The sequence below is a fragment of the Sus scrofa genome, chromosome 14 (assembly GCF_054392235.1).
Source record: "Sus scrofa isolate SSC_HxYL_T2T_F1_AM1 chromosome 14, Sscrofa_HxYL_maternal_Yorkshire_Landrace_v2.0, whole genome shotgun sequence".
Taxonomy (NCBI): Eukaryota; Metazoa; Chordata; class Mammalia; order Artiodactyla; family Suidae; genus Sus; species Sus scrofa.
This window is the reverse complement of record NC_139396.1, coordinates 163,725,862-163,752,384: the sequence shown is the minus strand read 5'-3', so window position 1 is coordinate 163,752,384 and position 26,523 is coordinate 163,725,862. Positions and strand designations below refer to the sequence as shown.

The 26,523-nt window shown below is 58.2% G+C and overlaps 1 protein-coding gene across 5 annotated transcripts in view; it reads right to left on the bottom strand.

Moving 5' to 3' along the window:
* Positions 1-19,761, bottom strand: part of KNDC1 (kinase non-catalytic C-lobe domain containing 1) — a 56,034-nt gene extending 36,273 nt beyond the window's left edge. For all 5 annotated transcript variants that reach the window (XM_084995421.1, XM_084995420.1, XM_084995419.1 and 2 more), the window contains exons 1-3: positions 19,449-19,761; positions 13,082-13,280; positions 12,683-12,741 (exon numbers count right to left, since the gene is read on the bottom strand). In XM_084995421.1, the coding sequence (XP_084851547.1) occupies positions 12,683-12,741; positions 13,082-13,280; positions 19,449-19,550 (360 nt within the window). In that variant the 5' untranslated portion in view covers positions 19,551-19,761. The remainder of the gene's footprint in view (positions 1-12,682; positions 12,742-13,081; positions 13,281-19,448) is intronic.
* Positions 19,762-26,523: the final 6,762 nt, after the last annotated feature.

The window sequence follows — 26,523 nt, the reverse complement described above, 5'->3', positions numbered from 1 at the left end:
CCCACTGGCCACCAGGCCGAGACATCTTCTCTCTCCTGACCCATCTCTCTGCCAAAGTCTGTCCCGGGAGCTGGCACGTGGGGTCCACCCCTTGCCACTCAGGGCAGCTCCCATGTGTGGCAGTTGTGACCAGTGCTGTGGCTGATGTCCTCATGCAGACGCCTTTGTGTGTTCCCCTTACACTCCCGAAGGCTCAGCCCCACAACATTACACCGCCGGCAGTTTGGTCACGGCTGAGGGGCACCCTTCGCGAGTGACCGGTGGGCATGCGTGCACTACCGCAGGGCGCGGCCACTGCAGCTCCCCCAGCCAATCTGCATTTCTGTGTTGATGCATGAGAGTGGCCGTCTGTTCACGTCTATTTGCTGATTTGCTTTTTCCTCTCACGCCCTGTCGTGGGCTTGCGAATTTCTCCGTGGAGCTGCTGCCGGTTTGGGGTGCTCTCTTGGCACATGAGGGGCTGATCCCTGGTCTGTGTGTCACACACATGCTCTCTCTGTCACTTATCTTTTAACTTTGCTCATGTGTCTTCTGACGTTCAAAAATGCTAATGTTTAATTTGTGACACTGGGTAATTTTTTTCTTTATTGGCTCCTTAGCAGGAACTTCCCTAGCCCAAGATGATAAAAACAGCATTTACTGCTGTTTTTCCAATATTTTGATTATGTTAAAACATCCAGCTCTAATCCATTTGGAATCTGTCTTTACGCTGGCAGGCTGGAGTGACTGGTTTGTCTCCTTGCTGCTGGCGAGCCACCTCCTGGCATCGTTAGAGAAGAGCCCGCTCTGTCCTCCAAGCCCTCGTCCATGCTGCCCTCAGCTCCCCAGGCCCCGGGCACTGGCTGACCTCTCCTCTGCTTACATGGGTCTGCGTCTGTGACCTCTGTTCAGACTGGGCTATTTTAATGATGGTGGCTTCAGAGCGCATTTGCATGTCTGCCCTTCATTTCCCCCCCAAAGTTTGATTGTTTTCACATCTGTCTGGCTAAAAAAAAATATATGTATATATAATATGTAAACATTAAAAAATATAATACATAAAATACATATTTTATATAAAATACAAATATAAAAATATAAAACATATATTTACATATAATAGATATAAACATATATTTTGTGTAATATAGATATGAATTCCCCCATTCCTATTTTATTTTATTTTTTTGCTTTTTTTTAGGGCCACACTTGTGGCATATGGAGGTTTCCAGGCTAGGGGTCGAAGCCGAGCTACAGCTGCTGGCCTACGCCACAGCCACAGGAACGCCAGATCCTAGCCGGGTCTGCGACCTACACCACAGCTCACAGCAATGCGGGATCCTTAACCCACCAGGGATTGAACCTGCAACCTCATAGTTACTAGTTAAAGCCATTTCTGCTGTGCCACAATGGGAACTCCCCCCATTCCTATTAAAAAAAAAAAACCAGAATGGTTGCGATTTTATCGAAAAGAGCCCTGACACTGAAGAGTTTGGGAAGGACCAATGTTATGCAAAATAAAAGACTTCGGACGTTGGCAAGACAGCTCTCCCAGCTTGTATCCCCCTCACGACAACCTGGCATTCACCTACGGACAAAGGCTCCTCTGTGGGAGCTGTGGATCCAGCAACACATGCCACGGGGCCTGGCAGGGGTCTTGCCCAGCTGTGTATCAGGTAAGAGGCAGACAGACTTCTGCCCCGGTTGTGGATGGACAACTAGGAAAAAAGCACTCGATAAATAAAATTTGAAATAAAGGCAGAGACATTACAACTGATATGACGGAAACACAAAGGACCATAAGAGACCACTGTTCATACACCAACAAATTGGATAAGCTAGGACGAATGGATACATTCCTAGAAACATACAATTATATCATCTGAATAAACAGATAATCTGAACAGACTATCACCAGTAAGGAGGTTGACGCAATAATCAAAAACCTCTCAACAAAGAAAAGCCCACGACTAGATGAGGTCACTGGGAAATTCTACCAAGCATTTAGTTAAAGAAGAATTAATACCAGTCTTTCTCAAATTCTTCCAACAACAACAACAACAACAACAACAACAACAACAAAACTGAAGAGGAGGGACACTCCCAACTCACTTTGCGAGGCCAGCGTCGCACTGACATCAAAGCCAGATAAGGACAGTACCAGAAACCCACAGGCCAATATGTCCCTGACGAACGTGGGTGGACGAGTCCTCAGCGAAATCCCAGCAAAGTGAATGCAGAGGTACGCTGAAAGCGGAGTTCCTGTCGTGGCTCAGCGGTTAACGAATCCGACTAGGAACCATGAGATTGTGGGTTTGATCCCTGGCCTCGCTCAGTGGGTTAAGGATCCGGCATTGCCGTGAGCTGTGATGTAGGCTGAAGACGCGGCTCGGATCTGGCATTCCTGTGGCTCTGGTGTAGGCCAGCGGCTGCAGCTCCGATTTGACCCCTAGCCTGGGAACCTCCATATGCCGTGGGAGTGGCCCCAGAAAAGGCAAAAAGATAAAAAAAAAAAAAAAAAAAGTACGTTGAAAGGATCATACACCATGGTCAGGTGGGGTCTGTCCTGGGGATGCAAGGATGCTTCGACATAAGCAAATCAACAAATGTTATTCACCGCATTAACAGAGTAAAGAAAAATAAATCATAGGATTATCTCAATAGAAGCAGAGAAGGCATCTGGCAAAATTCAGCATCCTTTCATGGTTAAAATCTTTCAACAAATTGGGTAGAGAAGGGATTGTCCTCAACACGGCCGAGGCCACTTATGACAAGCTCACATCCTCTCAATGCTGAAAGGCTGAAAGCGTCCCTCTAAGTTCAGAACAAGACAAGGATGCCCACTCCCACCACTCTGATTCGACACAGTCCTGAGCCAGAACAGCCAGACAAGAGAAGAAAAATACAAGGCATCCAAAGTAGGAGGGAAGAAATAAAATCGTCTCTATTTGTACACGATAGGATCTCATACAGAGAAAATCTTAGATTCTGCAAAAAGCCTTTTAGAACTAATCAACAAATTCACTAAAATTTCGGGACACAAAATCAGCATACATAAATCTGTTACATTTCTATACACTAACAATGGAATATCCGAAAAAGACGTAAAACAATCACACTATCAGTGACATAAAAAACACAAAATATTTAGGAATACATTTAACCAAGGAGGTAAAAGCCCGGTACCCTGAAAAGAATACGACTTTGATGAGAGAAACTAAAGAAGACACAAATAAATGGTACGATATCTTGTGTTCATGGATCAGAAGAAGTAATATTGTTAAAATGCCCAGCATACCAAAAGCCATCTGAATAAATCACCATTAATAGTTCCATGTTGTGTTCAAAGAAATGGGAAAAACAACCCAAAAGTTCTTATGGAACCACAAAAGACTGCAAACAGCCAAAGCAATCCTGAGAAAGAACAAAGCTGGCTGGCGTTCCCTGGTGGTCTAGGGGTTAGGATTTGGTGCTTTCACCACTGCAGCCTGGGTTCAGTTCCTGCTCTGGGAAGTGATATCCCCATTAACCCAGTGCACACTGTAGCCAAAAAAAAAAGACCAAAGCTAGAGGCGTCACATTTCCTGGTGTGAGTGTTACACAGCTCCGCTAGCAATCAAAGCAGTATGAGACTGACATAAACACAATCACACAGACCAATGGAACGGAATTGAGAGCTCCGAAATAAAACCAAGCAAATACCACCAACGAATGCTTGACCAGGAAGCTAAGACTACTGACTGGAAAAGGACAGTCTTTTCAAAAAATGGCGTTGGGAAGCACCGGGCCACACACAAAAACTAACTCACGGTGGATTAAAGACTTAAATAGAAGATCTGAAAACTGTAACACTCATAGAAAACAAACAAACAAACAAAAAAAAACAAACAAAAACAGGGGAAAATCTCCTTGACATTGGTCTTGGCAATGATTTTTTTGGATATGACACCACAAAAGCAGCAAAATAAAAAACCAATCAATAGGACCACGTCAGACTAAAAAGCTTCTGCAGAGCAAAAGAAACAATTAACCAAATGAAAAGGCAACCGACAGAGTGTGAGAACATTTTTGCAAACCGTCTATCGCACAGGGAGTTAATACCTAAAATACAGAAAGAACTCACACAATTCAACAGCAAAAAAGTAATCTGATTAAAAGGTGGACAGAGGAACGGAACAGATATTTCCCCAAGAAGACGTACAAAACACCAGGGGGGCGCAGGGAAAGAGGCTCCACACCACCACCCATCAGGGACATGCACGTCGGAATCACCACGAGAGGTCGCCGACACCGGTCAGACGGCCATTGTCAAAAGACACGTGAGAAGGAGTGTTGGTGGCGGGCGGCGGACAACAGGGAGCTCCGCCTCGGGGTTGGCGGGAATGGAACTGGTGCAGCAATTACAGAAAACAGTACGGAGCTTCCTCAAATACTAGGACCAGAACTGCTGCGGGACCCCATGCGTGCCCGTCTGGGTACATCCAGAGGCGGTGAAGTCAGGGTCTCCAAGAGAGGCCTGCCTCCCGCGTTCACGGCAGCATCGCGGACAGCGGGTGAGGCGTGGACGCTACTTGAGCATCTGTCTTTGGACGGACAGACAAGGAGGTGCCGGACGTGCACGTGGACTGTTGCTCAGCCGGAGAAAGAGGGATGGGCCCCGAGGGCGTGATGCTCAGTGAAACGAGTCAGAGAAGGACACAGGGTGGGTGCCGCTTGTGCGCAGAAGCCAGGACAGCGGAGTTCCCGGGGGGAGGCTGCAGGGCCTGGGCAGGAAACAGGGAGACCGTGGTGGAAGGGCGCAAACCCCCAGTTATAAGAGGAGGCGGTGCCTGGCGTCGACCACACGGCCTGGCAACTCTGCTCCGTCTGGTTCAGAGGCGCCAGGAGAGCAGAGCCTGCGGTTCTCGCGACCAGGAGGTGGCGGTTAGTGAGCAGCTGTGAACCGAGCTGCTGTGCAAAGTTGGGAGAGATGTGAGTCCATCAGACAGGAGGTCGCAGGCCTCAAACGACCGCGTCAACTCTGTCGCAGAAAAGATGGAAGACAGACTCGGGGGGGGTGGGGTGGGGAACAGAGGCCGTGTCCTCTCTTTCTCGAGTCCTGTCGGCGCGGCTTTGGGAAAGTGCCCTTTACAAACCTGGCCCTGCCCGCCCCGTCGGCCCCCGGCTCTGCGGCTGCTGTCGTGCCGGCACAGTCTCTGCTTCCCTCTGACGGGAAGCTACGAACACGAAGGCGACCTGTTCATCTGGGGAGCCTTCTTGTCTCCAGCTGCCCCCCCTCTGCAGCCTTTATTCTGGCATTTCCCCAGAGTCCCCCGGAGATCTCAGGCCCACAAACGCATCATCCACAGACAATACAAGCCTGGTCCACGGTGGCGTCCTGCTCGGGGCCCCATGGACACGACGGAGGCATCAGAGACTAGGGAACCCGGTCCCTCGGAGGATGCTCGGAGTACAGCCCCCATCCCCTTCGCGGTCACGGGCCGCCCAGGCCTGCCTGTCCCCGTGCCCCGGGTACGCCCCTGCCACTTGGGCAGCCCCGTCGCCTGGAAGGGGGCCGGCGGCTCATTTCCCTGCGGGACTCGGCTCCCTCCACAAAAGGAGCCTCTGCAGGGAGTGCGGGCCACCTCCCCGAACCCCCGAAGACCCGGTGAGCCAGCAGGGCTGCGGCTGCTGCGCACAGGCGTCGTCGCAGAACACGCGACCGGCCTCGACGCTGGTGACAGGTGCACGTACATGGGCGCGCTTGGCCCACAGTCGGGTCCAGGCAGAGGGAAAGAGAGAAGACCTCGTAACGTGTTTGAAGCTGACAAGCGGCTGCTGAGAAGAAAGTTCTGTGGTGACTACGTGCTGCATGCACTGCTTCCTTCCGGATGCTGGTTCCAGGGGTGCGGCCTGGGCGCTCATCCGAGCGGGTGCGTTTTCCTCTGCACACGGGTTTCTACAGGAAACCGCGGCTTCGGTTCCAGACACCGCAAGGAAGCCAGAATGGCCGCAAAGCCAGTCGCGGGGACTTTCTGGTTTTCAGTGCGGACAAAAGCTATGTTTATCCTGTAGTCTGGTCCAGGGCGTGTGTAACAGCACTGTGTACACACTTCAATTAAAAAGTACTTTGCTGCTAAAAGAGCCGCTAACCGTCATCTGAGCTTTCCACAACTTGACCTCTTTCTGACGGTGGGGGCTCTTTCCTTGGTGCCAGGGGCTGCGGACTGATCAGGTGGTGGCTGCTGGGGCTGGGTGGCAATTTCTTCAAGGGAGACAACACGGAACGTGCCGCGTGATGGGTGCCTCTTCTCTCGTGAACGATTTCTTTGAAGCGGGCATTGTTGGCTGACAGCGTTTCACGCACGGCAGAACTTCTCTCAAACTCGAAGTCGCTGCTCTCACATCCTGCTGCTGCTTTACCAAGTTCTGTAATATTCCTTTTTGTTTTTTGGCTGCAACCAGAGCACATGGATGCTCCTGGGCCAGGAATCGAATCCAAACTGCAGCTGCGACCCATGACACAGCTATGGCAATGCCAGATCCTTAACCCACAGCGGGAATTCCCTAGGTAATGGTCTAAATAAATCCTTTGCTGTCATTTCAACAGTCTTCACAGCCCCTCCACCAGCAGCAGGTGCCACCTCAAGAAGCTCCTTTCTTGGCTCACCCCTCAGAAGCAGCTCCTCATCGGTTCCAGTTTTATCCTGAGATGCAGCGACTCAGGCACATATTCAGGCTCCACCTCTAATTCTAGTCCTCTTGCTGTTTCCACCACATCTGCAGTGACCTCCGCCCCTGAAGTCTGAAACCCCTCAGAGTCATCCACGGGGGTCAGAATCTACTTCTTCCAAACTCCTGTTGATGTGGATACTTTGACCTCTTCCCATGAATCACAACTGTTCTTATTGGCATCTAGAATGGTGACTCTTTTCCAGAAGGTTTTGTTTTGCTGTGTTCTTAGGGCCGCACCCGCGGCATATGGAGGTTCCCAGGCTAGGGGTCGAATCGGAGCTGTAGCCACTGGCCTACACCAGAGCCACAGCAATGAGGGATCTGAGCCGCGTCTGTGGCCTACACCACAGCTCACGGCAACACCGGATCCTTAACCCACTGAGCGAGGCCAGGGATCAAACCCGCAACCTCACAGATACTAGTCAGGTTCGTAACCCTCTGAGCCACGACGGGAACTCGCCAGACTTTTCCTCTGCAGCTTCCTCTCCTCCCTCAACCTTCACAGAACTGGAGAGAGTTGGGGCCTTGCTCTGGACGAGGCTTCTGTCCAGACCGCTCACACTTTCTCCATCTCAGCAAGAAGGTGGCTTCTCTTTCTTACTGTCTAGTGTTCCCTGGAGTCGCACTTCCGACTTCCTTCGGGAACTGTTCCTTTGTGTCCACAACTTGGCCAATATTGGGCACAAGGAGCCTTGGCTTTCCACACGCCTTCCTCATGCATCTTCATCCCGTCTGGCCTTTGATTTAAAGTGAACACCAACGACTCTGCCCTTCCCGGGAACCCTTGGAAGCCACTGCACCGTCTTCACTGGCCCAACTTATATGACTCTTACGTCCCAGGGAACAAGGAGGCCGGAGGATGGGCAGAGGGGTGGGGGGACCGCCGGGGAGGGGCGCGGTCAGCACGCACACACCTTCGGGTTGTCTGCCACCAAGCAAGTCCGAGGGTGACCATCGCCAGTGAGGAGCAAGAGGAGCGCCCGCTGATCCCAGGTCACCAGAGCAAATGCGCCAAAACTAACAACGTCTGAAATGGACGGAGAATTACCAAAAGGTGACAAGGGACACAAAGTGAACAAATGCAGTGGGCAATGGCGCCCACAGACTCGCTCGATGCAAGGCTGACACCAAGCTTCGACTCATGAAAAGCACAGCATCTGCAAAGCACAGGGAAGCGCCGTAAGGCAAGGTCTGCCTGCACGGAAATAAGAAGGAAGGAGAACCCAGCCCGTTCATTCTGCAGACATTCCAAGCGAAATAAACACTCAGACGTGAAAGACCCTGTGAATACGATGTGGCAAAACTGGGGTTTCCTGGGGAAATTCTCAGCTTCGGCTGTGAACCCCAAGACGAGAGGAGAAAAGCTCAAGACGGATGAGCTGAGCGTCCGACCCAAGTCAGGGAGACTCACCGAACTCGAGACAAGCGCAAGAAGCAAGCGGAAACCTAAGAGCAGAATCGATGGAGAAGAAAACAAAGCCGGCTCAGGAGGTGCTGCCTGGTGACGGCGGCTCTCAGGAGAGCTGATGCGGGAACTCCCACACGGGCTCGACTGATGGGGGGTGGGCTCGACTGATGGGGCTCGACCCTGCTGATCGAGCAGCCCGTCCAGCGCACGCTGTTCACCTGCTTTCACCCTTAAAGAAGAGAATGGCTTTAAAACCTAACCGGAGTCACTGTGGTGCAGGCATCCAGGGAGGAGCTGAGCGGCCATCGTGGACGTGGTTCACGAAGAACTGGAATTTTCTGAGCTGTATCAGCCTGGAGGACACCGCCAGCCGCTCTCTCTCGAGAGCACAATCCAGCAGCTGCCACGGCAACCGGAGGCGCGCCCCTCGTGACCGTGCAGCCGTTCTGGACCCCACCCAATCCTTGCTCAACAAGCACCGAACGCCTTGCCGGCTCCAGTCCTAATTCCTGCCAAACAACGTGTGTAACCTGGTCACGGTCTTTCTGAGCCACGCGCTCCCATTCCGCAGTCTGGGGAACGCGATTCAGGAGCTTCTGGGACCCGTCTCCCGGGCCGTAGTCCTCAGTTTGGCTCAGATAACACGCTTTTCGTTCCCTCATGGATGGCCATTGCTGACCTCTGTCGACAAAACTAGCAAAATACAACCCTCCCCTGGAAGCCTGGCCACGGAAAGTAGAAAGAACCTGCCCAGTGAGTGGAGGGGCCAGACCCCCGATAAGGCAGGATTAAGAAAAAATACCATCTGCCACTTGAGAATACAGGTGAGAATGGATTCATTTTCAGAAATATATAGCTTATGAAAAGGCCGACTCAATAAGAAACACAAAACAGATAAATCCTAGAACTAGTGAAAATAGAGTAGCAGTTAAAAATCTTTGCTCAAAGGAAACAGATGGCCTCATAAGTACGTCTGACCAGACTTTGAAGGAGCAGCTCATCTCATTGTGACGTAAATAAACCCTTACACTTGCCGAGAGCAGGATGATCCTGGCAACGCCAGTCAGAAACACCCACAGAATGGAAAACTACCAGTCCACTTGCGAAAAATACACAGAGACCCAAAGCAGGCGTTGGCAGAGCAGACGCGGGAATGAGACAGGCATCTCCTTGGGGCTCAGCTGGTTAAGGACCCAATGCTGTTTCTGTGAGGATGTGCGGTCAGTCCCTGGCCTCACTCAGCAGGTTAAGGATCCACGAAGCTGCAGTGTGGGTCACAGATGCGGCTCAGGGTCTCTGCTGCTGAGGCTGTGGTGTAGGCCGGCAGCTCAGATTCAATCCCTGGCCTGAGAACTTCTATATGCCTCAGGGGCAGCCATAAAAGGAAAAAAAAAAAAAAAGAGAGAGAGAGAGAGGGAAAAAAAAAAAGACACAGCCAGTTTAGTTTTCTTTAAGTAGAAAAGGATGACTTACTGTTAGAAAATAAATGCAGAAATATTAATTTTTTTTGTCTTTTTAGGGCTGCACCTGTGGCATATGGAAGTTCCCAGGCTAGGAGTCGAAATGGAGTCACAGCTGCTGGCCTACACCACAGCTCACGGCAACGCCGGATCCTTAACCCACTGAGCGAGGCCAGGGATGGCGCCCATGTCCTCATGGATACTAGTTGGGTTCCTTACCACTGAGCCACAACGGGAACTCCCAAATACTAAAATCTTCACAATTATTTCAAAGGCTGCAGAAGCATTTCATGGAAGAAATGCTCTGGCTCAGCGGGGACCTCGGGAGCCGAGGCACATGTCACCTGCACGGGGAGGGGGAGGCACTCTCCCAGGACCGGAGTAACCGCTGACCCCGTCGCCCGCTGCTCCCGCCTACGTGTGCGACGCAGGAAGGCAAACTTGGCACCAAACCTTTTGACGTGGGAACAGCACTGTCTGCCACCTTCTGCTGGTGACTTGATCGGGTGCATGGAAACCCACGAGACCTATAAGTTATTAGAAATAACAAAAGGACTTATCAAGACGGCCGACGTAAGATGAAGACGCTAAAGCGAGCTGCAGTTCTGCAGACCAGCCACGAGAAGCAGAACCGTGATTACAAAGACGAGAATCAGAAAATAGCCCTTTCCCGAGAATAAACCGGTTAAGGACATCCAAGTAAAAATTACAGTAACCTTTTATTCATTCATTTGTTTTTTAGTTTTATTTGTGGCCACACCTGCGGCACGTGGGAGGTCCCTGCTGGGGTGGAATCCGAGCCACCTCTTCGGCAGCGTCCGTTCCTTGCCTTCACTGCGCAGGGCCGGGGACTGAACCTGCGCCTCCGCGGTGACCTGAGCCACCGCAGTCGGACTCTTAACCCACGGTGCCGCAGTGGGAACTCCCTACAGTAAACCTTTAAAGACGCTGCTGAGACATTAAATGAGAGCTAAATGAATGAAGAGGTAAACACGAGGCGTTTACGGAGACGACCGTGTTACAGGGTGTGGAGTGTCCCCACCTAATCTGTGGATTCGGCGCGACTCTGGTCAAAACGCCAACAGAGACTTTTAGGGAAGGTGACGCTAGTTAGAAAACGGACATGGAAGAAGAGAGTTAAGAGCAGCCGGCAACTTCTGAAAGGGACCGGGCGCGGGCACGTGCCCTGATGCTGGGCGCGTCGAGAAGCTGGGCACGAATAGCGCAGAGGTCCTGTCTGGCCCTGGGGTCCGTGTGGCTTAGGTGGCGTGTGCCCAGGCCAGCCGATCCACAGCTGGGAAAAACGGTTATCTGCGTAGAAACCGGGTCCCTCCTTCGCGCTGTGGGCAAAACCAACCTCCGGCGGGTTAAATACGAAGAACAAACCCCTCAACCTCTTGGCAGAAAACGTCAGCAAATATCTGTTCAGCCCTGAGGTTGGGAAGGAGTCTTAGGGTGCAAACGACCCAACAATAACCTGGCTCTACTAGAAACCAGCAGCTTTTTCCGCGGGGGGATGCCTCCAGGCGGCTTTTCCCCAAGTGTGGTTCCCGAGGCTCAGTAGGTCCATGACCACACGCGGAGGGGACTCCGGGGCTGCGGGCCGTCACTGCAGACTGAACGCAGCCGCCGCCGGGAGGATCCAGGCCTCCATGGAGCCACGTGTTCAAGAGTCACAAACACCTAAAGCAAGGCCACTCTTCCCACTGTTTGCAGGGGGAACATGCTGTCATTTTTCATAAAAGTATGTGACACATGTTACTATGCAGTAGGTTCATGATCGTTCTTTTAAAATGAATTAACAAGTAAGCTTTTAATGTGTTTCTCTGTTTGATTGTTTTTTTAATGTTTTTCCTGCTGTACGCTTACATGTATACATTTTTCCCCACGCTTTGTTCTGTTGCAACATGAGTATCTAGACATAGTTCTCGATGCTACTCAGCAGGATCTCCTTGTAAATCCCTTCTAAGTTGGGTGTGATGAGCCCACGCGCCTGATCCCTCCCACTCCTCCCTCTCCCGTCACGCGGCCACAAGTCTACTCTCCAAGCCCATGGTTTTCTTTTCTGTGGAGATGTTCATTTGTGCTGGATACTAGATTCCAGTTATAAGTGATATCAAATGGTATTTCGTTTCTCTGTTTTAATCTGCGGAGCAGTAAATACTGACAGATGTAACGCAAACAGACGCTCTTTGGGGACTCAAAAATTTTAGGGTATAAAGCATCTGAAGAACCAAAACGTTGGAGGACGGCTGCCTTAAGGGAAGTGAGAAGACACAGACTGGACGTGACACGTGCAAATCTGACGAAGCAGGTGAAAGTGTGTGGAGAAAAGCCTAATGACTGGATAGAAATGGGCTTTCCCATTAAGGGACCCCCCACCCAGCACCCGCAAGGCCACAGAGGGGGCCGAGCTGGATCTGCAGGAGTGGGGTTGCCGGTGGGAGTGCCCTTGGGGGAACCCCTCGGGCATCAGCTGTGGTCACCTGCCCTGCTCGGCAGTGAGGTTGCCGCCCGGCCGGGAGGCTCTGCCCGCACACACGGGCACAGGAGGCCGCGCAGAGCAGCACCAGCCCCAGCCGGCCTCCGTCACTAAGACCCAACACGTGCTTAGTGTGTAAGCTACACAGGGGCAGCCGTGTAAAAGAAAGTTACAGAAGCTAACACGCAGCACGAGGCTCTTTTCAGAAAGATACCAGCACGAAGGCTCGGCCTCTGCTGGCCCCACTTCTCCAGGGCAGCCTGTTGCCCTGGGGCATGTGCCCTGGAGGGGGGGTGCCGTGTCCACCCCGCTGAGCAGGCTCCGAGGCCAGGGCTGCCGCCCACACGCGAGGGTGCCTGTCCAGAGGCCGAGAGCCTCCCCAGCCTGTGCGCTGCGCCCCTCACGCCCCCAGAGGAGCTGCACCCCCCTACCCCCGCCCCCGCCCCAGCGGGAAACGCCAGGCCCTTTAGCATCTTAAAGGCAGTGATTCACCCTTGGACGACACACACACCACCAGACAGAGGCGGTTGCGGGGCCCAGCCGCCCACGGCAGGGCCCCCCCCTGCTGGGGGGCCAGCAGCCTCGGCTCCGGAGGGCATGGCTGGGGGTGGGGGCTCTGGCGCCCTGGCTGCCACCTACCTCAAAGGTGTTCCCCGTCACGTCGAACTCCGGGGGGACGAAGGCTCCCTCGGGGTCGTCTGGGGGGTGGAAGAGAAGGCGCCAGGTCACACGGCCGGAAGCCCCGAGAGCCGGGCCTCCCCGGGCGCCCCCACCCCGTCCTGGGTTCCTCGAAGGAGGGTGCACGTCTCAGCCTCGGAGGCGGCAGCAGCCGAAGCGGGAAGCCGCCTTCCTCCGGAGTGCGGGACGTGGCTCCAAGGCGGGGAAGCGAGGTCTGGCCTGGCTTCCGGGAGGGGGGCGGCTCGGGTGGGAGAGGCGGCCTTCGGGCCTCCCTAGTTGGGGGGGGCTGCGTGTGCCGAGGCTGCGGCCACGACCTGCGGTCCCCACGGGGCCGCCGACCCCGGCGCCGGGAGGGCTCACCGCTGAGCTGCTCCATGAAGCACAGGTTCCCGCTGGTGTTGAAGGCCAGGGTGTCGGGCGTGATGCACAGGATTTGGAAGAGGGCCGAGTGGGCGACACTCCTCAGGGCCAGGCTGCACTCCAGGCACACGGCCCAGGCCTCCTGCTCGCTGAGGCCGCCGTCGCGCAGGGAGAGGACGTCGGTCAGGGACACATTCTCCTGCCGAGACAGGCCTCACTGAGCCGCGCGGAGGGGCAGCGGGTCCGGGGACGCGCCCCTCGGCCGAGGCCGACACCCCGCCGCTGAGACGAACCCCCGGGAAGCCGACGGCGCGGGGACGGGGTTTTAGGCCCGGTCTCAGAAAACCCAGCCCCATCTCTCCAGGGGTCCCTGCACGCCAGAGGCCGCAGAGCATCTGCTGAAACATCAGTTGCTCCTGGAGCCGGGACCCAGGCCTTTGTCCCAGACGCGCCGGCCCACACAGCCCACGGCCAGCGGCCCACGGGCTCGGCACGGAGCTCGGCAGGCGCAGAGCTCCACCTCCTGTGAGCAGGTTGTGAGCAGGTGTGCGGCCGTAGGCGCCTGGGGACAGGGAATTGGTGCCACAAGGCCCAGCCTTTTCAGGGGAGCTGCCTGCACAGCTAATGTGGCGTAAGCCTAAGATGGTCACGTGACGTCTGAGAACACACACACACACCCCCACACCCCCCCACACACACCCCTTCCCGACGACGCAGCCCTAGTGGCTCCTTCTGCAGAGCTGGACCCCAGGCCATCCACCCCTCCCCGACCCCAGGCTCAGCCTCCAGGTCCGACCACGAGAGCGCAGCCCCACTCACACTCACACGTGTGCTCACGTGTGTGCACACAGCACATTAACACACTGTTGTGTGTGTGCACACACGGACACACCAACACGCACTCCCGTGTATCCACTGACTCAGACGCACACGTGTTTAGGCAGGTCACACATGCACAATCACGCTTGCCAATGAGTGCACAATACACAGGCTCACACGCACCGCCACACACGCCCACATGCCAGACGCCTGCATCTCTCAGCCTTTTCCTGGCCTACCACGTGGCGCCTTGGTCATCTCCGTGTGTGTGTGTGTGTGTGTGTGTGTGTGTGTGTGTGTGTGTGTGTGTGTGTCTGAAGCTGGGCCTGGTGGTGGCGGGAGGCAGGGTACATGCGTTGGGGCGCAGAGAGAGGGGTCCCCCACCTCTGCCACCATCCAGCTTCTGCCTCCACCCCCAGCGCACGGGACTGTGCACAAGTACTGCCAAGCAATGGGGCGCCTCCCGCCCTTGAACTTCGACCTGCACGGCTCGGGCCCCACAGCGAGCACAGGGGGCCGAGGGTTCGAACCGAGAAGGAAGGAGACAGTGAAGGGCAGCTGCGCGTTCGGCCAAGGGGGGACCGGGGCTGGGCGGCCGCGTGCCTTGGCCCGTCCCTCTGTCCCTCCCCTCTCGCCTTGGGGAGGGGCTCCACGACTTCACCCCTGGGCCCCCCAGCTCCTTCCGAGGGGAGGCGGGGGCGGGCTGGTCCAGACCGGAGAGGAGAAGGGCCTGCAGGGCCTGCATGCCGAGGGCCTTCCAGACACCGCCGTGGGCCCTGCGGGGAGCGGGCACCGAGCCCTTCAGAGGAGGAACCAGAGCAAAGAGCAGAGCGGCGACAGCCTGGGCGGCGGAGGGCGTGGTGAGCCCGGAAGCCTCATCCCCGTCTCTCTGCTGCGTCCCCAATGGTCACCCATGCAGTTCTTTCGGATTCGGCTCAAGTTGGGGGCCTGCCTGCCCCACCCCACGCAGGGCTCCTCAAGGAGAAGCAGTGCCTGCGGGGCCTGGTCAGAGAGGCGTCTCGGCATCACAAACACACACGCAGGCACGCAAACACACACGCACACGCGTGTAAACACACAGAGGCCTACCCTAATAAAGAGCCTGAGGGCTCTGGGGCCTGGCTGTCTGGAGGGTGAATCTGAGACGGGCCCACTGCGGGGCCTCGACTCTCCCGCAGGCTGTGGCCGCACCAGGGGCAGCCCTGCCAGCTCCCGGGCTGTGAGGGATGTGCTGCCAGCGGAAGGGCCTATGGGTGTCTCAGGGCCCAGGGAACGGCTTTCTGCTCAGGCCCAGGCCCCTGCCACCCCTGCCCAGTGGGAAGATGTCCTGGGGAGGCCGAAGCTCCTCCGGGAAGCTAGAGACCTGTACCTGTTCACGGGGGTGAGGGACCTACTGGGGGAGCACCTTCTGGGGGAGCACCTATTCAGGGGAGCACCTACTAGTGGGAGACCTGCTGGGGGAGCACTTTCTGGGGGAGCACCTTCTGGGGGTGCACCTGCTGGGGGAGCATCTATTCAGGGGGAGCACCCGCTGGGAGGATTCTCCACGTGGCTTGAGGGGTAAGTTCCATGGGTCCTGAGTCATTGCTTCTATACGGCCAAGGCCCCCCACAGGCAGGACAGTCGCAGCCCCACCAGGCGATGGGGAGGCCGGATTCAGCTGAAGCAGGTTCTGGGACGGAGCTCAGGGATGCTGCAGGCCCCCGACTCACTGAGGGAAGCACTCCCACGTGATGGGGGGCCTGGACCTGGTCTCACGGTTGCCTCCCTCTGGGACCTGCCACCTGTCCTCCGGTCCCCCCTGCCCTGGCTCTCCTTTGCCTGGATCTGCAGCCCAAGTAGGGAGGGGGGAGTGCGGGATGCCCCTGGCTAAAAGGCACGTGTGGGCTGCTCAGCCCCCCCCACCCCCCGCCCATGGCCCTGCAGAGCTCCAGTCCTGACGGGCGGGAGCTGGTGGGCGCCCTGCACGTCTGTGCTCTTTCTCGAGGGGCAGTTCGGGACCCCATGGGCCCTGAGTGTCACTGCAGGCAGGTGGACAGTGTCTGGAGGCCTGCAGGGCTGCACAGGCCAAGGCAGATGTTTGGTGAGGTGGCGGCCTAGGAGGAGAGAAGCCGGCTTCTCCGGGAGCCCGCGCTCCAGCCCTGTGCCCAGCCCCCACGAGGGGGCTGCTGCAGGCTAGGGAGACATGTTCCTGCCACTGCCCACATGGCCTGACCTGGGCATCACTAGCCAGCCTCCGGTGACTCCATCTCCCGGGTACAGACCCACCCTCTGGGCAGGCCCAGAGTGTCTCCACAATCCAGCCCAGCCTATGGGGCTTGTACCCACCACTCACCGTGCTCCAGCAGGGCGCTGCCTGAAGGCAGGACCACCCGAGTCATGAAAGAGTGGTCCCCCCACTTGCCACTGGGCAGGGGGGCAGGGAGGCAGGCAGACTTGACTTCCCAGGGCCCCCTTTGTCCCTAGTCTGCGTTCCCGAGGGCAGTGTCCACTTCCCGCCATGGGCCACTGTCAGGATATGGCCAAGGGGTGCCCTGTTCAGGGGCTTCTGTGCCCCACTCAGACGTAGACTGTGAGCAGGGGGTGCCTACCGGCCAAGAGACCCAAAAGTCATTTTGCACATTTCAAATGCACTCTTAGAGCAACGAATCTTTTCAGCCTTGGAACATGCTAGCAGGTCCCACCAACGCGAAGCCCCAGTCACTGTCATCAGGACCTGAGGACAGCACCCTCCCAGCCACCAGAGCCCAGGCCTGGGGAGCTCCGCGCACAGCTGTCAGGGCCTGCCTGCCACCCTACACCTAAGGGTCACCCCGTGAGCTCGCCTCCCCTCTCCATGGCCAGCGGCTCACTTCTGTACAGACCCCCAGGGCACGGTGGGGGTATCCTGCGTAGGGGCCCCCGTTGTGAGACCCCCGTCTGCTTCAGACCCCCAGGCCCAGCCCAGCTCCCAGTCCACAGGTGCTGGGAGGTGCCCACTGGACTTACCCCTCGGGGGTCTGGGGACCTGGAGGCCTGTGTCACCACCTGCCTCCCGATGGCCTGGCGTCTGCCGGTCCCACAGCTGCACTGTGCAGGCCCCATCCTGGGCCTTTGTACCCATGCACCCGTGCTGCCTGCAGGTGGCTGTGACCTCCTGGGCCTCGCTGGGCAGGGCCACCCACTCCCACGCCTGAGGGTCGGCTGCAGCCCCAGTTTCTCCCGCTGGCGCCCACCGACCACATGTCTCCAGGACATGTGCCCAAAGTGAAGTTTCTGGGACACAGGTGCCAGTACCCCCCCTTCACTGTTGGTGCCAAAAGTTTTCCAAAGAGGCTGTTCCACCTCGTCCTCCCAGCAGCAGCTCAGGAGGGCGGCCGTGCCAGCTCCCTGCCAACTCGGGCTGCAGCCCAGCTTTCTGGTTCTTGCCAACCTGGCATTTGTGGAAAAGCACACGCGGGGGGTGTTTGGCGTTCCCTGATTTTGATGACACGGAACATCTTCCCAGGTTCACGAGCAAATGCATTTTCTCTGGGGTCCAGTGGAGGAGGCGCCTTCCAAGGGCTCCTGCGGAGGCGGGGGGTCCTGCAGGGCTCTGTGTCTTGAGCTCACTGTACAGTCAGTTGATATAATTAGCTGTGTAATTAGCAAATGCCTGTGTCTCATGCGGCTGGTACAGTCTGAGGTCTGGTGCCCACTGTCCCTCCCTGGAGGCCACCTGCTGTCCTCGCCCACGGTTCCCTGCAGGGGGTCCTCCTGCAGGGCCCTCGCTTCTCTTACACAGGAGGCTCTTCGATACCACCTGACTACGCAGCAGGCACAGTGCCACCTGTCCCCAGTGGAGATTTAAAACCTTCAGCACCAACCTCACCAAATGCGTGCAGGAAGCATGAGTCTGCAGCAGGGACAGGCCATTGGCTGCAGCCCCAGGGACACTTCCTGTCTCGTGAGAACACACCCAGAGAGGCTGCGAGAAGGCTGAGGAGCCCCCAAACTTCCTCACTGGATGCGGCCACCCACCTCACCTGGAGATGACGGTCACAGAATGGAGGGGACCTCGGGCCCCACGCGCTGGCTGAGCTGAGGCTGCTCACACCCAGAGGGGCACTGGGGACACTGCTACCAGGAGACGGTGTCAGGGCAGAGCGGCAGGACAGACAGCGGGCTCTGGACTGAGGCTCAGGGTCCAAACCCGGCTCTATCTGTCCTGTTCACTTGGCACGAGTCACCAGCGTGCCAGGCAAGGGGACGCCGTGGGGCGGCTGATGCAGCAAGGCTCTGTGTGAAGACCCACACCCCGTGTCGGCCACGGGGGCGGTTTGGGTGGGAAGGGACTCTTCCGACAGACACTAGAAATGCGTCCTCTGGGGCAGGGTTTGAAGGCTGTGGGCTGGGAGCCCCTTCTCTCCATCACAGCCACATCCAAGCTCCATCCAAGCTCTGCTTTTCCTCTCCGCAGCCAAATCCAGGCCACGGGGGGGCGGGGGAGGGCAAGCCCTGGGCACACTGCCACCAGGAAGGACCGCTCCCGCTCCTAGGGCCTGAGCCCCTCTGTCTGGAGGACTGGCTCTGCTGGGGAGGTGGGGGGCGTGGGCAGCTGAGGGGGGCCTGGGGCCAGAGGCACGGTCCTTATGAGCCCCTCTAGTCCAGCGGGGACGGGCCTGGTCTGCTTGGCCGGCCAGCTTGCCCAGAGAGGCACGGTCGGGGCACCATGGCAGTGCTCTGCTATGAGCCTCACGGTGACAGCAGCCCCCACCCACAGATGGGGGCACGTGGCCACTGGGAGTGGGGAGGGCCCTGGCACCCATCCCACAGCCTGGCGAGACCAGAGGGACTTCTGGGAGCAGCTGCATCTTCTGGGGGCCACTTCTCGGGGGGAGAGACTGGCTTGTTCATGGGCCATGGAGTTTATCCATTCCTCCCCAGCCCACAGTTGTGGGGACACAGAGGGGGTGTCAGAGCTACAGGGACAGACCTGGGCCAGTGCCCACAGCTTCTCTGACAGAGTCACAGGCAGACTGGCTCTGGGGGCATTTGGCCTCTTCAGTGGCCAGAAGCCCCATGTGACAGAGACCTCAGCCCTCTGCACCTTGTGGGGGGGGAGGCTCAGGACATGGGCTCCTGACTGAAGGCAGCTGCTGTCCCCTATGCGCAGGAAGCCTCCCTCAGTCATGGGGGCCCCACCCCCAGATCCTGAACAGTCTGGCCTGACTGGGCTCTGCCGCCCCGCAGCTTCCCGCTGACCTCCCAGGGCCACTGCGAGGGGGAACGCAGAGCTCTGGCCCTGTCCCCACGCCCGCCCCCACACTCATCCACCCAGGGTCTCTAATCGGGGGTCCACGCTGCAGGGTACCAACTCTGGCAGCGACAGCCCACCCGCTGCTGTCCCATGTGGCATCCAGAGGGTCCTGTCCCCTCTAAGAGAAAATGTCCGAGGCCGGGAGGGGGGTTGTGAGAACAGCTGCGGGGTCCCCCTGCTGCCCGACCGCCGGGGGCAGGCGGCCTTCTCCCCGGGGACTCTCCGCGAACCCCTAGGTGGGGGATGGTGGGGATCCCATGGGGGGGGTACCTCGTCCTCCTGCAGGGTGGGCAGAGGCTCGAAGTCGTAGAAGTCTAGGTCCTTGCCGTCCTCCTCATAAAAATCCGCCGCGGCCGGGTCCATGGCCTGCATCCTCGGGCGCGCCGGCGGCGCCACAGCCTCGGCCACCGCCCGCGCCGCGGCGCCCGGGGCCCGAAGGCGCACCTGCCGCCCGAGATCTGCGCAGGGTCCGCGGCCGCTCCCCGACTGGCCTTGAGTCTCCGCGGCCCCCGCGGCCCCCGCGCCGGCCGGGCAGCTCCGCGCGCCGGCGCCCGCTCCGCGCTCCCGGGCAGGCTCCGCGCGCAGGGCCGCCATGGCAACGCGCCCGCCCGCCCCCGCCCCGCCCCGCCCCGCCCCCGCGGCCCCGCCCCCGCCCGCGACCCCGCCCCCGGGGCGCCCCGCCCGCGCGCTGCCGCAGTGTCACCAGAGCGGGAGGGAGGCGGGGAGACACCTGCGCGCGGGTCGGGGTGGGGGTCCAGGCGGTGCTCTCTTTGGCGGGCTCTGGGGGCAGACCGGACCCCCGAGGGCGTTCTCGGGGACTCCGTCTCTTAGGGAGGTTGCCCGCATTCGGGGGCAGCGGGGGATGCACTGGGAGGGTGAGGGGCACCCTGCGCGCGGCTGACCCCGTTTGGGGGCGGGGCTAGCCTTGCGGCCGGTGTTGAGAGCGGCGCGCCGGAGGCTGCCTGCACCGCCAAGGACCCCTCCCCGTTCGCCCCCCGGGAGAGTGAGGAGGGTCCCGGGCGGGGCTTCCGCCCTCCTCCGGGTTCCCCCTGCTCCCGCCTTTGCCCGCCCAGGGCTGGGCTGCCGCAGTCCCTGCCCGAGCGGGGGTGGCGGCTGCAGAGGCGCCCGGGGGAGCGGGGCGGGGGTGGGAGGTGGCGGGGTGGGGACTGGTTTGAGAGGTCGGGGTCCGGCCTGCCCCCTCCTTGAGTTAGGGTCCCATGAACCAGCAGTTTTGGCTTCAGCCCCACCGCGCCAGCAGTCCTTTCCCGTGCGGAAAGGAGACCAAAGAAGAACCTCTCCTTCCGTGGGGCAGTCCTGCTGCTTCCTGACTAACCCTTCACTGTCCCACTGGGGGCCTCTGGCTGGGTCGCTCCAGCACGGGGAGTCGACTAGGCAAAGAGCAGCACACCCCTGCCCCAGCCCGGCAAAGAGCCAGGATGCCCCCATCCCCAGTGAGGCAAAGACAGTGGACAGCTCAGCCCCCCACCTTTCCCACGGGAGGGCGGATGGCTGTGTGGGCCTGGGTGGATCCCCCTTCCTCCCACCAGAGTGGGCACTGCGGCCTGGCTGTTAGCTCCCCAGAGTGGCCAGCCAGCCCTGTCCCCACAGCCTAGCCTGGCCAGGCACACAGCAGGCACTCCGCAAACGCTTCTGCGTGAAGGAGTTGGCCTCAGGCCCTGGCGAGTGCAAGGATGCAGTGATCTCCTGGGTCAGGTCTCCCGGCCTCAGGGCCCTGTGCTGGGACCCAAGTGGGCTTGGAGCACCCAGGTCGTGGGAGGCTGGTGGCCGGGGTGCCGGGTGGCCTCCCCTTGCGCAGCCCACGGGGGTCCGGGTGTTTGGGAGGTTGGGCAGCAGCGCTTGGCAAAGAACCGTGGGAGATTCATGCCTGGGTCTATTGGTGGGAACCCCGCAGATGCTCAGAGGGAGGCGGGCCCTGCTTTGGGACCCGGGGCTCCAGCTGTGTCCTCTCCTCGGACCCAGGGCCCACAGAACTGAGTGCCGTGGCTGCGGGGTCCCTGTGCGACAGGTCAGGGCTGCCCCTGCCCTCTGCCCAGGGCTGGTGTGGCCTTGACACCCCTCCTCTGCCACCCCTAAGCGCCCTCTGCTGCTGCTGCCCAAGGGGCGGACACAGGCTTTGTCACCTGGTTCTCATGGAGGCCTCCGCGCAGCTGGGCCCAGGGTTGGGGTGAGGGCCGGATGGAGGGAGCGGAGACAAGCCCCTGACGGAAGGAGCGAGCGGTGTCTCCAGTGCTCCCGGGCCCCACAGCATCTTCAGTGTCAGGAAAAGGCGCATCCAGTTTGGGTAAAAGACAGAACAGAACGGGCTTAGATGTGGCTGAGTTGACTTTGGCGGCTGCAGCTTAAAAGCCCTTAGTGACCATCTCCTGGGTCAGGCAGGGAGCAGGGTGCCAGGGCCGGGGGAGGGGCTGGCAGGGCCTGGGGGGGGAGGCCCCTCCTTCTTCACCGCCCCCCCCCCAGGGTTTGGGGTCACTGGTCTCCTTGTTGAGTGGAGTGACAGAGCTTCTGCTGGGAGTTGTGTTGGTCTCACTGTGCGTTTGCACACTTACCTGTGTGCCTCTGCCCCCAGAAGGCCGTGGTAGACAGTGGGCCACACAGATGGGACCAGAATGTCCAAGTGGTCCTGGGCGCCCCCTCAGAGTTAATTCCAAGCGCAGCTTCAAACAGAGCCGAGGGTCCTCACGAGCAGACTGCCCTGCGCCGGCCTCTCGCCACGGCCTGTGTCCGGCATTGCCCCCTGGGCAGGCCTTTTCCCCAGACCCAGGTGCTGCCCGAATCCTGCAGAGGCTTCCTGGCTGCGGGGTCAGCCCCACGGCCCAGGCCCTGCCCGACCGCTTCTCTCTGCTCTTCCTGGAGCCACCCACTCCCGCTGCTCCACCCTGTCTCTCCTCCAAGACCCTCCCGTCTGCATCCACGCTGCCTCCGTGCAGATCCAGGTCGGAGCGCCCTGCCTGCCCCCCGGCCAGCCCCGGGCCTCTGCCCTGCCCCCGCCGCCCTCCGGGTCAGTGCCCAGGGAGGACGTGTTCTCCTGCAAAGCCGCCTCTGTGACCCAGTCTTGTTCTTCTGAGCCCGCCTCGCAGGTGTGCTCTCTCCTGGTTTCCCCACGACGTCGCCGTGGGGGCAGCTTGACCAGCCACGTGTGGGGGCAAGGAGAAGGTTTGCAGAGGCTTTGCTCCTATTTTTCCTGAAAGATTTTTGAAAAGCTGTCACACCATTTGTACATTTTGAAGTCATCATCTAAGTTTTTTCGTGCTGTCTTTTTAGGGCTGCACCCACGGCATATGGAGGTTCCCAGGCTAGGGGTCGAATTGGAGCTACAGCTGCTGGCCTACCCCACAGCCACAGCAACGCCGGATCCGAGCCGCATCTGTGACCTACACCACAGCTCACAGCGACGCCGGAGCCTTAACCCACGGAGCGAGGCCAGGGATCGAACCTGCGTCCTTATGGATCCTAGTCAGATTCGTTTCCACTGAGCCACAACGGGAATGTCTCATCATCAGAATTTTCGAAAAAATTAAAATGTAAACAGTTGCAAAGAATGTAACTTCTGCTGTGGTGTAAATATCTCCATTTTGAAATAGAGCCGTCCGTCCCTCTTGTACATGGACCCAAGGAGCTGAAACGGCCATCGGGTTTCGACGCCCGCCTGCGACCACTTAGGAGGAGCACGCGCGCGAGCCTTTAATGGGAAAAGCGTCCTCACGACCTCGCCCGCAGACTCACTGCCATCGTCTGATGTCGGCCACGGCTCTAGCCTACCGTGAGGTCTTTGCAATTTTTAAAAGTTGAGGAGCGGTTCGATCTAGAGGACTTGAGAGGCCGGCAGCCTGGGGTGCAGCCTCTGCGAGGGACACAGGAAGCTCCGCGGGACCGTCCCCGTGATGCGTGTTTACACTTGGACGTTTGTGCAGATTCTGTGCAACTTTGCAACAAAAATGAATGTGACTCAGTCAGCTATTAATGAGATAAACATTTTAAGCATTTTTGTTTCCAGTGACCCTAAGACTCACTTTACAGTATTGAACTGTTTTGACCGAGGTCCTGCCAGCAGCAGGAACAAACCCAAAGGAGCCGGACTGCTGACCTTCTCCCCGGGGGGCAGCCCGGGCTGACCTGTTGCTCGGTGGCCATCACTGCCTGGCTGTCACTTATTCTCCACGCGTCTGGACCATTCCTGTACTTGCCCAGCTTCCCTGCGGGGGTGAGGACCTGGAGATTTGGGGGCCCACCCCCTGTCCTTCCCTGGGGCAGCTGGGCCTGTTCCCGGCCCCCTTCCAGAACAAGCCTCATTGCACCCCAGGGACCCCCAGGCTGGGTGAGGTGCCCTCCTCAGACGCCTGGGCCCCACGCCCCAAGAGACAGCCCCCAGGCCTAGAAGCGCCTCCTGCAGTCGCTGTTGCCAAGGAGCCTCCTGCCCCCCTGCCTCCAGCCCTGGGCGTCGGCACCCCGTTCCGGCACACCTCCTCCCTGTCGAAGTCACCGGCGTGTCCACCCCCGCACGGGTCCGGACTGGCGCAGTTCTTTCACTTGGGGATATCGGGCGGACCTGCCGCCTCTGTGTCATTGCAGTCAGGGCACAGGCTTGGCACGCGAGTGACCTCTGCGGTTCCCAGGAGGCAGCGCGCACGGGGTGTGCGAGCATGCATCTCGAGGCTGGCGCTGCCTGGGCTGAGCTCCTCCCGGCTCCCTTTGCCTTCTCGAACCCTTGCTCTGGCCACGATGCCACTTTATTGACCACTTGGGGGAAGGGGGGGTGAGGTCACAGCACACAAAGATCCCCAGTCCGGCTGCCCTGCTCTGTAACAGGCCTGACTGGGAGCATTCAGAGACCCTAAACTCCCTGTCTCACACCTGGGGAGCTGGAGCACCACTGGGGTTCCCTTCTGGACAGAGTCAGCGGGACCCATCATAGTGAGTGGAGCGAGTGCAGGGGCCCTGGTCCCATCTGCCCCTGAGGACTGCCACACCCCCAGCTGGCAGCTGGTCAGGAACCAGCCCTCCCCACCAACGCTGTGTGATTCTGATGCCATCACAGTGGGGGCTCCCCGGGCCAGACCACCTGTCTCTAACCCTGACCTTGGAGACCCCCCTCCCCAACACTGGTGGCTTTTGCGGCCCTGGGCACACCAGGTGAGGCCTTGGCGCCGGAGCTCAGAGCTGGACCGGAGGGCTGGGGGTCGACCTCCGAGCCCCTCGGCCCTGGCGGGGACACCTGTTTGGTACCAGCAGATAAAACCACAGGCAAGGGGGTGTCACGATCCACGGAAGCAGGTCCTGGGGCCCCAGAGAAGGACGGCTGGGAAACTTACCGTCGCTTGCAAACTGCGCGTCCGGGGGAGAGGAGCACCCCCCTGGTTTATCAGACAGAACAGCAGGGGTCGCCCCCAACCCATCCCGCCTGCACCCCGACAGCAGTCGCGGCTCTGCCCTTGCGGAAGCACCTCCCCTGCTCTCTCTTTCGTGTAGTTTTACCACTAAGCACATGTTGTTAAATACACAGCTCAGTTTTGCTCATTCTTTCTTTTTTGGTAATTTGTATAAATGGAATCACACTCTGTGCATTTTCTTTTCTGTCTGGCTCCTCTCACGCCGAGTGGTTCTGGGAGCGGGAAGCTGCTCGTTGCCGCTGCTGAATTGTGTCACAGACGCTGGCTCGCCGCTGCTGCTCTCCCTCGCCCCCGCGGACGGACAGCCGGTCCTCTTCAGATCGCTCTGCTCCAGTTTCGTTGCACAAGTGCTTCTGTTCTTCCTGGCTTGGAGGAGAGGCTCGTGTTCACATCCACGCGTGTACCCAGCTGACCAGCCTCCGTCTGCTGTGTGCACGGGCGTGAGTCTGTGTCCACTGGTCTGGGCAGCCCTGCAGAAGCACCCGAAGTCCCGGGGCTCTGAGGGCCCCCTGTTCCCCCAAGAATGTCTTGGCTCTCGGGCCCGCGAGAGGTGGCCTCTGTGAGCCTTCACGGTCCTGTTGGCACGTGGCTGGGACTGAGCAGTCTACACACCCACAAGCTTGTGTGGCAGTGAAGCTTCCAACCCCAAATGTGGTACCTCCCCATGGCACCAGACCCCTTCTGGTTCTCTTCATAGTATTTTGTAGTTTTCTCTGTTTCTCTTTTATTGCATGTATCACGAATGCAGGATGTATTTTGGCGCTATTGTGCATGCATCTCTGTAAAGAACTGGTTTCCTGCTTGGCAACGGTGAATAGAAATAAAGCGGCTTTTGCACCATCAAGACCTTGTGTCCAGCGGTGTGTCAGGCCCGCGGAGTTGTTCCAATCTGCTGACCGACTTGCATTCCCGTGTGCGTGGTCACGATCCCCGGGAACAAGCTTGGCGCACCTCTCCCGCCCTCAGCGGCCGGCCGGCCGTCAGCCCCCAGTGCGGTGCAGAGCAGAGGTGGCACAATTTTCCTCCTGGCTGAGCCCCCAGGGTGAGTGGGCGCGGGGCGGGGGCTGTTCATGTTAACTACAAATGTGCTGGTTTTGTAGGTTAATGAAGTTCCTTCTGTTGCTAATTTGCCAAGTGTTCTTTTAAAGTCACCAGTGGATGTTGCATTTTATCCAGCCTGTTTTAGTTAAGGGGACGCTTTGATCTCTCCCCTTCATTCTGTTCACGTGTTAACATCTAAGTTAGACTCTTTTTGTTCCGGGAGCAAACCTCCCAACTGAGACACACCCTCTCCTGTAGGTGCTGCTCTGTTTGACTGGCTGATATTTTGTGGAAGGATTTTTGGTGTTGATTTGGTTTGTTTTTCCCATGATGTCCTTGCATCAAGGTCGTGCTCACCTCAGGAAGCAATTGGGCTGTGCTGCTGCTGCTGCTTTTTTTCTTTCTTGACTGCCCCGCGGCATATGGAGCTCCCAAGCCAGGGATCAGATCCAAGCGGCAGTACTGACCCAAGCCGCAGCCGCGGCACCGCACATGCCGGATCCTTAACCCACTGTGCCTGGCCAGGGGTCGAACCTGCGTCCCAGTGCTGCTGCCGATCCTGTTATGCCACAGCGGCAACTCCTGAGCGTCTACTTTTTCTGTTCTCTGGAAGGCTTCTTGTAAAATTCATATGATTTCTTCCTTACACGTTTAGTGGAATTCTCTGATGAATCCATCTGGCCATCTGGACCTGGGCCTTTTTTTTTTTCTTTTACTGAGAAGATTTTAAATTATAGATTCACTTCTTCAGTGGTTATACAACTTCAAGGTGTTTCTACATATTCTTAGGTCAGTCTCGTTAAGTTGTGCTTTCCTGGGATTTGTCTGTTCCATCCAGTTTTGCAAACTTACTGGCAGGAAGTTGCACGTAGCAGCCTCCCCTTATCTCCCAGTAT